This window comes from Cucurbita pepo, chromosome 2, assembly GCF_057944985.1.
Source record: "Cucurbita pepo subsp. pepo isolate OVF chromosome 2, ASM5794498v1, whole genome shotgun sequence".
Lineage (NCBI taxonomy): Eukaryota > Viridiplantae > Streptophyta > Magnoliopsida > Cucurbitales > Cucurbitaceae > Cucurbita > Cucurbita pepo.
Window position 1 is genome coordinate 15199294 of NC_141799.1, and position 11691 is coordinate 15210984.

General features: G+C 37.1%; 2 protein-coding genes across 2 annotated transcripts; both read right to left on the bottom strand.

The window, feature by feature from the left end:
- Positions 1–1806: 1806 nt before the first annotated feature.
- On the bottom strand, positions 1807–5657 carry LOC111787513 (cycloartenol-C-24-methyltransferase). The gene is made up of 14 exons (XM_023667497.2): positions 5497–5657; positions 5255–5367; positions 4809–4875; positions 4651–4724; positions 4471–4555; positions 4325–4380; positions 4100–4154; positions 3951–3998; positions 3760–3843; positions 3506–3622; positions 3327–3410; positions 3105–3230; positions 2927–3024; positions 1807–2178 (listed from the first exon to the last, which is right to left on the bottom strand). The coding sequence occupies exons 2-14, from the start codon at positions 5335–5337 to the stop codon at positions 2118–2120; spliced, it is 1038 nt and encodes a 345-aa protein (XP_023523265.2). The 5' UTR covers positions 5338–5367; positions 5497–5657; the 3' UTR covers positions 1807–2117.
- Positions 5658–6942: 1285 nt separating this feature from the next.
- On the bottom strand, positions 6943–9690 carry LOC111787636 (protein TEEBE). The gene is made up of 3 exons (XM_023667655.2): positions 9532–9690; positions 7865–8362; positions 6943–7660 (listed from the first exon to the last, which is right to left on the bottom strand). The coding sequence occupies exons 1-3, from the start codon at positions 9617–9619 to the stop codon at positions 7140–7142; spliced, it is 1107 nt and encodes a 368-aa protein (XP_023523423.2). The 5' UTR covers positions 9620–9690; the 3' UTR covers positions 6943–7139.
- Positions 9691–11691: the final 2001 nt, after the last annotated feature.

Genomic DNA, 11691 nt, shown 5'->3' on the forward strand with positions numbered 1-11691 from the left:
ATCATGATCTTAGTTTGATTTTGTTGAATTGAAGTCCGTTCCTATAGTTAGTTCTTAAACTCTTTGTTGTTGTTGGGCTTATTTCTTGTATGCTCTAGTTCTTTCATTTTTCTCAATGAAAGCTCGCTTGCTTTCTAGAAAACCATTTGTACATCTCCTTTCTTCCCTTCCCAACGTTGCCTTACTCCTTGATCATCTCCCTACATAATCTTTGCCGAACGCACTAATAACCAATCTACCCAAAGAAATAATCTCAAACAAACCACACAAAACCACAACTCCCCAACATATGATCCATGACTCCTTCATCTTCGACAAGAATGCAACAAAGCAGGCCAACCAACAAAAGAAACTTTCTCACAAGTCTACGAGAGTGTTCACTCTCCCGCGAATAACCGGCCAACCTAATTTAAAACATTCCCAAAAAAATATCGCTCGATAATCAAAGTTCTTATGAATACAGCTACTTTATATCAAGGGTCAAAGTTGCATATTGATCGAGAATTAACAAATCACTTTTCCCCGAAACTTAATTGTTGACAAGCATCGTGGGAAGAGGAAACAGTAAAAGGTAGCTTTTGCCGAAACTTACATTGTTGAGAAGCTTATTGACCATTTGCTGAAGCTGCTGAAGCCCTGGCATTGTGGGGAAGATCAATGGGAGCTCCCAAAGGCGTGCCTTCGGGGTCCGTCAAGAGGATCATGACATTGCTGATAGCTTCCTTGTGCTCTACATCCATCTCCATAGCCATGGGTGACTAAATTTCAAGCAACTGCGAAATTCAGGAACGGGACGAAGGCACGTTTGAGTTCGATGTCTCCCTGCAAAATTGAAGCAGTTGAGGGCTTTGGGTTTATAGGGTTTATCAGCGCGGGATTTGGGTTTCTTTTATTTATCTTTATTTATTTATTTTTCAAATGAGGCTTTTTTGTTCTTTACGAGGAAAATAATATATTTTCAATAAAAATGTAATTACTAACAAATTTTTTGTTGCACTATATTAAAAGTAAATTCAATTATAAATTTATTTTTTATCACATATTTTGAGAATTTTTTATTAAAAGCATTTTTTTTACAAAATATTCTAAATACCATATATTTAGTCTCGTAACATTTTAAAGAAATTAATTCATTTAATTCACTTATTTAACGCTTGACTCTAACTTATATGGTTTGAAATTATACTCATATTAACGGGTCGGTATATATACTCAAAACTATATTATTAAATAAGGATCAAAATAGTTATTATTTTAAAGTTTAGAGATTAAAATCAGACATTTTAAAAGTAACTTAAATATAATAAATTCGAAATTTTAAGGAATAAACTTAAAAGTTATTTAAAAAGTATCTTCTAATCTCGAGTATTAGTTTTAATTTTGTATTTGGTCCATAAATTTTAATATATTCACATTTTACATCTAGTTACGTGTTTAGTTTATATGCTATCTATAAATTTCAAAATATTACGAATTTACCTATTTTCAGAAATTTAAATATATTTCTTCATTTTTTTTTTTTTTTTTTTAAAGAAACACGAATAGAAATGGCTTTAGAAGGATAACGGTATTGAAGAACTTGTAGAAATGAATTTATTCATCGATGTTCATGATCGAGTTTAGGAGCAAGAAAATCTCGGCGTCAACAACAAAAAAGTCAAAATCTCAATACTATAGTCGCCAAAATATTGATATCGACAGATATTTCTAAGCATTTCGTATCCTTGTTAACAAAATCATATTCATCATGATGATATTTTCATTGAAAATCAACATTTCTACAATATTACGAACACATCGATCACATAACGATGAAACGAGCAAGTAAAACCTTGTTAGAAAACAAATGGAAACTCGTTTATTGCATCAACAGAACGAACAAGAAAATTGAAAGCAGAAGGGCTCAGACTAACCAACTTCCTAAGAACAAAGATAACCCACTTGAGACTAATTCCAGAAAAAGCAAAAGGCAAAAAGCAGCTTTACCCCGCTAAAAAAATGGAAAAGAAACGCTATAGAATGGTTAAACTAAGCCAAAAACATATTCTTCAAAGATCACAGAAAACACTCCATAACTGAGTAGCAGCTGAGAAGTTAACTACGTACTGTTAAATTACTCACTCCGCTGAAAGTGGCTTCCGTGCCAAGAAGAAATACATTGGTGTAAATATCTCTCTCCTGACAACATTAAGAAACGTCGTATGAGCGACTCGGGCGAGTTAGAAGAACGAACATCATGGAGAAATATGAGAGATAAATACAACATGCTCTCGATTGCACTTCTAGCCTAAAAAGTTGGACCGACCTTAATGTAACAGCTCGAGTCCACTGTTAGTAGATATTGTCCGCTTTTGCCCATTACGTATCCCCATAAACCTCACATTTTTATGACGTGTCTGCTACGTAGAGGTTTCCACACCCTTATAAGAAATGTTTTGTTCCCCTCTCCACCTGATGTGGAATCTCACAATCCACCCCCTTGGGGGCCAGCATCCTCGCTGGTACACCACCCTAACAGACGTGTTTTAAAATCGTGAAACTGACGACGATACGTAATGGATCAAAGCGGACAATATCAAATAGTAGTGGACTTAGGCGGTTACACATAAGCACGTAGAATTAACACTTTTGAGCTCCCCATCTCCCCCTTCTCTCGTAATCTACCTCAAGTTCATATCTCGCATATCAAAGTCCCCCTCCCCCCCCCCCCCCCCCCCCCCCCATCTTTCCTTTTCGAGGTTCTTCGAGGAGCCCCGATCTAGAGTCCTTTTACTCTTCCCTCCCACAGGTCACTTTATGAGGGCTCCTCAAAAAAGTATTAGGTGGATCTAATGTAACAAGAATGGAATAATGAACTTTCAGAAAAAGAAAAAGGGTGTCAAATCCCATATGCAAAGTAAAATACAGAATTGTTAGGTATACTCACTTTCCACCCTCAACTAGTCCTTCAGCAGCTTTCTCTAGAAAGTCTTGAACTCTTTGGCTGCCCTTTGGGGCAAGTCGAACGAACTCGAGTGCTTTGACCTACAAAAAGAACCAAACCATAACTCGTTAACATCATCCTAAGGAAAAAAGTCATCAAGGTCACATCCGATGACGCTTACCATGTTTTTAGTAATGAAACGACCGATCGCTGTTAGACGGAAGCTACTCAGTGAAAAATGGCTTTTGTCCAAAGGCAAGTACCAAGGAACAGGCGAATTTACAGCAAGATCTTTCTCCCAAACAACCTGATGTAATGTGGCCATGAATATTATGAGATCATTGCTTTAAAGCCATAAATGATTCCTCTCATTCAATCATGATAAGGCTTTTTTCCAACTAACCTCAAAACCTGCTTGTTTCAAAGCTTCAAGGCATTTTCCTGTCAACCTGATATCTGGAAGACCATCACCAATCTCAATTTCTGCCTGCACAATGGGAATTTGGTCAATATAATCCATATTGGTGATCAATCACTGTGCAATCAAGAATCTGCCAAATAGAACGAACCAAGCCAAATTACCTTAATCTTTTGATGTTCTTGGTTATTTGGATCATAAGCATCAGCCATGCACCATTCGTAAGCAGCAAAATGCTGGCCAGGCTTTAGTACTCTATAAATCTCCTTGTAGCACCCATACTGCCACACAAGAAAAAAGGAAAAGTCAAACCGAGATGGCCAATGCACGTACATTTCACGAGATGATATTCACGCTAAATCAACAATAACTGCAGTAAACTCAAACTCTAATGCTTCAGAATGTGTTAAAAACTTACTGCATCCGGTGCGTGGCAAGTAGCTTCAATTGCATATACTGCATCAAACGAGTTATCGGGAAATGGCATTTTCATGAAGTCGGCCTGCAGCGTGGAGAGAATATAAGTGAAGTATTAGTAGGCTTTCCTCTTCAAGTTCACAAACAAAATTTTGCAAGACTAAATGTAATCTACTACAAAAAGAATCCAACCTTCACAAAGTCACAAGTCTTGTCCACTTTTGCAATACGATTCAGTTCCTGATGAATTAAAAAGCGAAAAGTGCAATTATCTTGCTGCAAGATATTGACCGGGACGTATCATAATAATAGCAGAATAGTAATTATGAGGCAATAATTACCTTTCCTCTTGAAATCTGATACTCATTGTTGTTCAATCCAGTAACTGAAGTAGAACTGCAACAGAGAATCATAGGATATGAGACACTAACCATAAGCATAAATATAAAACAGTTCGATCCAGCATCAAACAGTTAAATCGAGACAGTAGACAATCTAGTTGTTCAAATTATTTTAATTCCAATATATCAAAGGCAAAAATACCCCAAGTGGGTTAGTCATCACACCTAAATCTTGCAATTTCTCTAAGTGGTCCACCAATTCCACACCCAACATCCAACACCTAGAACATGTTCAATTGAGATAGAGTTATTGTCGATAATTCGAAACGAACGAAGTAAATTTCTCCATCTGCAGATGGAAAAACACAAACCTTCTGTCCAGGCTTCAAATTTAATTGCAAAGCAAGGAAGTGCTCGTGCCTCTTAATGCTCTCCCGAAGAGATTCACCATTCCATCTAGAGTGAAAAAATATGCATGTTTAGAGTTGACATTGCAAAAACAAACACACATTCTACTCTGCTGAATAAAAGAGGTAAATAGTACGCCATACCTAGGCGCAAAATGGAATGACTCGCCCCAACCAAACTCGTAAAAGCTCGTAACAAGATCATAGTATTTATTAACCTGTAGTAAAACATATCACACAGCCATGGGACGGGAGATCAATAGTCTAGAACCAATATGGTGACAAGGGGATGATTCTTTTACCATGTCAGTGTAGTTGGCTTTCCTCTCCGTCTCGTCGCCTCCATAGCAAACATGGTACTTCTCATACCTGATTCAACATAGTAAAACTTATAAAACAAAGATACAACAAGCCCCAATTCAAATACAACTATTCAGGCCAAATCTTCATTCTTCTCGTGATATCCTGCCTAATTTTCCCACTAACCAGTGCCTAAAAAATGGTACACAATCCTAGAATGCTCTGTTTCATTCAAAGCATCCAAATCTAAACTTAACAAAAACAGATCAAGCAGAACATGCAGAAGCTTAGGCATAGAATTCAAAGCAAATGTCACAAACAGAGAATCAGTTGCTCATTCAGCTAGTCAGTGACAAAATTTTACAAATGGAGGTCCATTAACCAAACAAAACACAATCTAGGAATAAAAATTTAAAGGCAGAGAGAGAGATAATGTGAGTGTTTTTACTTTTCAACGGCGGAAAGAACCTCGTTCTTATCTATCTTGCCGCCAAGGCCCGATGCCAGATCCAACGCTCCAGCTTTCGACATGAGTGTGATCAAAAGCGGCGTCAAGGAGATCTAAAACAACAATTGAAGCAAAAGAAGTATCAAAATGAGAGTAGAAGTAATGTTTAAGCATTTTTTGTTTGAAAATGCAGAGGGAAAGGGTAAATGTGAGTGTGATTCGTGTTGAGCAATGAACATTACGTTGAAAGCGGAAGAAGATCTGAGAGAGAAACAAAACCAGATGTATGAATGGATGAAAATTTGAAAAGGAATCTTTATAGAGCAAATCAGAGACGAACAAGAACAGTAAATGCAGTGATGAATCGAATGGCCGGCTACGAAAATCTCTCTCTCTCTCTCTCTCTCTCTCTCTCTCTCTCTCTCTCTTCTGGTTGACAGCGCACACACCACGTTTGGGAGACGAGAAAAATTGTCATTTTGCCTCCAAACAAAATTTGAAAGTGCATTATCTTAATTAATTATAGATAAATAAATATATTTTCTGTTAAATAATTATTGAAATATTTATATTTTTCAAATTTTTATCACATCTAAAATATTTTTATAGATCATTTTAAAAAAAATACAATTATTAGAAATTTTGTTAAAAATGAAAAATAAGAATAAAAGTTGAGTGGGTCCCACGGGAGAGTCAACAAGCGTAATAAAAGGACGGCAAAGAGTTGACCCAAACTTGTAATTAATTGAACAAAGTAAAAGCTTTAACCTTAATTAGCAACCCTAAAGAGTAAGTTTAAGGACAGGTAGTTCAAGCTACATCCACCTATCCACATCAATGTTCTTGTACTCCGTATTTAATTAGTAAGACACGTATCATTGATAAAAAAAATTAACGAAAAAAAATATTTAATAAGGTCAGGGTTTGAACTGCTGACATGTTAATCGAAGATATAATCATACACTTTGGACAATTAAGACAGAGTCTGCTACCCCCTTTGTTACATGATTTCTTCTTCATATAGATAGATATAATAGGATCTATGGTCAGAAATATAGTGAAATAACATTTCCTATTCTTTCCCTCGACCTTGCAATAGGATCTATGGTCAGAACAGGGGAATCACCAATCTAAGACTTTGACGAAGGAAATAGTTACTTTGGTTAGCAGTGGGCTTATCATAGTTGCATGCAATAGGATCGACATGTGGCCCAAGTGGTTAGGATGTTTCTGAATGCTTCTACTCCTTTGGTTCTATGAATCCCGATTGACTCTGCTATGCAATAATAAATCATCATATATAGGAGTGAAAAGACCAATACAGATAGATAGAAAGCCAATGCTTTTCTCCTCGCTCGTAGCCAAAATCTTCCTGTAGATGGTGCCAAAAAAATAGGTTTTAGAAGTATAGTAACGGTCCCTCAAACTAGAGATGTCCACTTTACCCTGAACAATTGTGGGAAGAGTGGAACAAGGGATTCATCGTTTAAACAGGGAACGGGAGATGAGTCGGGATTACATTCTCCGTTCTCGTCCCCGCTCAATTCCCCACCTTGCCCTTCTCTTTTTTGGACCTTAATGAAGGTGTACATGTAATTGGGCTTATTGGGCTTTAGTAATTGCAAAGTTGTTGGGCTTGTTGGGCTCTTATGGCCCAATAAAAAATAAAAACAATGATAAAAAGAGTGTTTATATCATGAAATCTTAGCTTTCCTTTCTCCATTACTAGAGAGAAATATATTGGCTTTATAAAATATTGGTGTTCAACATTTTAACTAAGTTCAAGAACACACAGCTAGCCTCATCAAACGTTTTAATTACAAAGACTATGGATCAAGCAGCCGTTGCATCATCTACGTCGACACCGGACCAGGGGCCATGGGCTCTAGTATGCAGGAACGACGCGTACGTCGTCGAGCACAGGGCCACAGAGGGACCCAAAGTCGTCTATTCTAGTGTGGTAGTATGAACTGAAGAATGTGATTCTGGTCCTAGTTGAGATGGCTTTGAACTTGAGAATGCCAGTTTTGTAAAGCCCTTTTCCTTGAGATTGGAAGGGAACTTTGACAGTGTCTTTAGCAGCAAATGCTTCAACCATCATTGAGCCATGGCACCCGTTCTTCGCGTCGCCGACTTTGAACGTTAGAGAGTAGAATTTGTTGGGGATGGTTCTGATGATTTGAGCTATGGCGCTTTCTCGCCCTGCAACGAGCTCGATCGCTGCAAGTCCAACGGGGACATTGAAATGCTCTGAATCAATGAACTTTACTGCCTTCAGAGACTCTATGATCCAGCCGGGAAGTGGAGATGTGATGTCTTCTTGCTTTGGAGGTAGAAGAACTCCATTCGTCGAGTTTACTAACCGATGAGGACCGACCTCGAAGCTCGGGTTCCTGATCAAGTTATCTGCAAGAAAAATAGTAAAAGAAACAATCAATATCGAACAATATGTAACAGCCCAAGCCCACCACTACTAGATATTGTCCTCTTTAGGCTTACGCGTCTGTTAGGGAAAGATTGCCCAAAGAGTACAATATCTGTTAGTAGTGGGCTTGGGTTATGTATAAATCTCGAAACAATCAACAAACATGTTGGGGAATGTGGCTATACATCTTGTTGGCAAGGGAGGAATGAGCTCTTTGATGGCAACAGCATCCAGCAGAGGTCCACAAGCAGGATCTTCCTGAACTCCAGGATTGTAGAACGTCACCTTAACGGAATCGGCAGGAGCTATGAACCCGAACGCGTAGACATCGCCTCCGTTGCTGCTGTAAAGAGTTTGTAGAGGCAAACTTCCATTTTGGGGAGGCACCAACACAGTCAAAACTTCATCTTGTGCACATGTTCTTGAAGCTCCAAATGTAAGAGCATAAAGAGACCCTTTTTTCAGTTTTATGGTCTGAGATATGGACGCTTCGTTGCCGAGCCTCACGGCGTGGACACCGTGAGCGACGGCGAAGAACATTCCTCCTGGTTGAGGCCCGCCGGAGATGTACTCAACCAAGCCATTGATTTCCCAGTTGGGGAGAGAGTCTTTTCCCATTATTACTGTTTTCTTTAGTTTAGTTTGGGCTGGTGCTAACTCAAAGTTCCCATTTGCTAGAAGTCCTGTGAGAGAAAAGAAGCTCAGCTCAATGTTCATAAATGGGAATACAAACAGGTCACATTGATTCAACTTTGAACCGTTCAAACAATCAACATCGAACGATCTCTGTAATTCCACAGTGATATGATATTTTCTACTCTTACTCTAGGCCTAAACCTATACAATTCTAACAATGAACGTATTAATCTTACTGTGAGATCCCACATCGGTTAGGGAGGAGAACGAAAGATTCTTCATAAGGATGTGGAAACCTCTCCCTAACAAATGTGTTTAAAAAACTTTGAGCGGAAACCCATAAAGAATGGCCCAAAAAGGAGCTGTGGGCTTAAGATCGTTACAAATGGATCAGAGCCAGATACCGAACGATGTGCCGGAAAGAAGACTGAGCCCCAAAGGGAGTGGACACGAGGCGGTGTGCCAAAAAGGAAGGGGAGTGAATTGGGGGGTCCTACATCGATTGGAAAAGGGAACGAGTGTCAGCGAAGATGCTGGGCCCCGAAAGGGGTGGATTGTGAGATACCACGTTATTTGGAGAGGAAAATGAAACATTCTTTAGAAGGGTGTGGAAACCTCTCCTTAACATACGCATTTTAAAAACCTTGAGGTCTAGCTCGGAAGAAAAAGCACAAAGAGGACAGTATCATATAGCAGTAAGCTTAGGGTTGTTACAAATGGTATCAGAGTCAGACACCCATCGATGTGCTAGCAAGGATGCTGAACCCTGAAGGAGGTGGACAACGAGGTGGTGTGCAGCAAGAACGCAGAGCCCTGGAGGGAGTGGATTGGAGTCCCACATCGATTAGAGGAGGGAACAAGTGCCAACAAGGATGCTAGACCCCGAACAAATCTTACATCGGTTGGAGAGGAGAACGAAAACAAGAACGGATCGATGGAGCTCTCTAGTAAGCACAGAACGAACAAACCAGAAACTCAAAAAATGCAAGAAAACCAGCACAAAACATTCTTTAAAACAAACCACAAAGCAAAAGAAACAACATTTTGTACAGTAAACCCAACAAACAAAATCCAAAACAGTACCAACAACAAAACAAAGAGTACCCACAAGCAACAATCAAAGGCAGCACAAACAGCTAAAACAACGAACAATCCCACAAAAACAGATACCCAATTCAAAAAACTACACAAAGGGGTTTGAAAATGAGTATCATACCTTCCAGAATGGGCCCTGCAAGGGCTGAAGAGGCCAAGAGCAAGCAGAAAGCGAGCAATGGCAGTGGTGAAAATGGAGAAAAAGCCATTTTTGGGAGTTAGAGAGAAAATGGGGTGAAGGGTTCGAGTGGAATGGATGGGAAAAGATTGAATTTATAGTGAGAGAAGAATGATTAAAGCAGGAAGATGCGAGGAAATAGAAGGAGATTAATTAGGTGTAATTAAACCTTACAACTGAGATTTTGAAATATGAAACATTGCTTATGGATTTGTCCGCTTTTCTTCCATTTAGCGACCGTTTTTTTCTCCATGATTCGTGGACTTGATGGAGCTGCCAACCTTGTCGCTTCTCTTTTTGTTTCTCCAAACACCATTTTTGTTTTATATTATAAATTTGATCCAACTCCCTAGGATCCGTTAGATTCGAAAATCTAAACGTCAAACGTTCATGTCAGTACATCTTTTAAAACGCGTATGAGATCCAACATCAGTTGGAGAGAGAAATGAAATATTTATTATAAGAGTGTGGAAACCTCTCCTCAACAGACGCGTTTGAAAATCGTGACACTAATAGAGACACGTAATGGGTCAAACCAGATAATATCTACTAGTGATGAACTTGAACCGTTATGAATGATATTAAAGATAGACAATAGGCAGTGTGCCAACAAGGACACTGCCCCCAATGAAGTGAATTGTAAAATCTCACGGGCTCCTGTTACAACTCGAATGGTATATATTAGGTCTTAATGACTTTAGAACGTTCGTAAATTTCAATTTTATGTTAATAAACACGAGCATAAACATAACTCGTGTATTTATTGCACTAAAAATAAAAAATAAAAAATAAAAAATTTAAATTTATTAGACATTTTTTTTTTAATCTTAATATATTTTTTAAGCGTTAAATAAAATAAACTCTTAATTTTTTTAGTAGAATTAAATTGATAATTATTATTTAAAGACTTCATAAAATTGAAAAAATCTGAAATAATTGCGAGATTCAATTTATTTGGAATTAATTGCTTCGGTTGAGAAAGCAATTAATTAATTAAATAAATAAGAGTGGCTAAAATTAATTATTTTATTTACCGCTGAAGTCAATTAAATTTGGTAAATAATAGTTTTGAGGAATTATTTGAAGATATGTCAGATGCCATTAATGTAATTTAATGTTTAATTTAATATCTCACCAATGACATAATAATGACCTAAGCTAATTGATTACGGTTGATTTTTTATATTTACTTCGAGTTCATAGGAAGATCGTCGTGGACAAAAATTTTCACCGATCAGGTCTTTGTTGATCTCATTGAACTCTCCGTTTATCAAATTAAAAAATAATTTAATCTATATATATATATATATTTTTTACACGACAGATCTTAAATGAAGTTTATTTCACTAGTCAAGTTGGATTTAGTCATCCCGAGATGACCACGACTAAATCTAAAAGGAAACGTTATTTTATGATTAAAAAAATTAACTAAGGACATGACTTCGAATATTTTACCCCAAAATTACATATACATTAAATTATTAAATCGGTCTCTTCCTAGTCCAAATACATTCAACCCTACATAGAAAGAAATAATAATAAAATAAAATAAAAATTTAAAGGTTTGATTTCATTGGTTAAAATTTATGGTAAAATATTTTATTATTTGAAAGGAACGGCTACACCCACAAGCTATTTATTTATTTATTTTATTTTATTTTTTCTTAAGGAATAAAGAGATTATTATTATTATTATTTTGTCTTTTATAGGTTAAACTCAAATACAAATATGTAGTTGATTTAGGATGATAATGAAATTAAATTAAATTTAGGGTTAATTTGTAATTTAAATAAAATTGATTGAGCGATTATTTAATATGAAAATCCTTAAAAAGAAATAATAATAAAATAAGCGGGATGCGTAGGATATCAAATCAATAATGCTAGCGTGCGCCTGCTAAAGTGAGGCTTTACACGTTCGTATCCCATGTGCGTTGTCGATTTGTCGGCCGGTTCCACAAAATAATAATAATCATAATTTATTAAAAAATTAATATTGGCCGAAAAATATATTTAATTAAAAGGGACACGTGGCGTTAAACGGTAAGGTGGATGGGAAACGGCAGAACAAAGATTTTCTTCGATCGAAGACTAATTTAATGC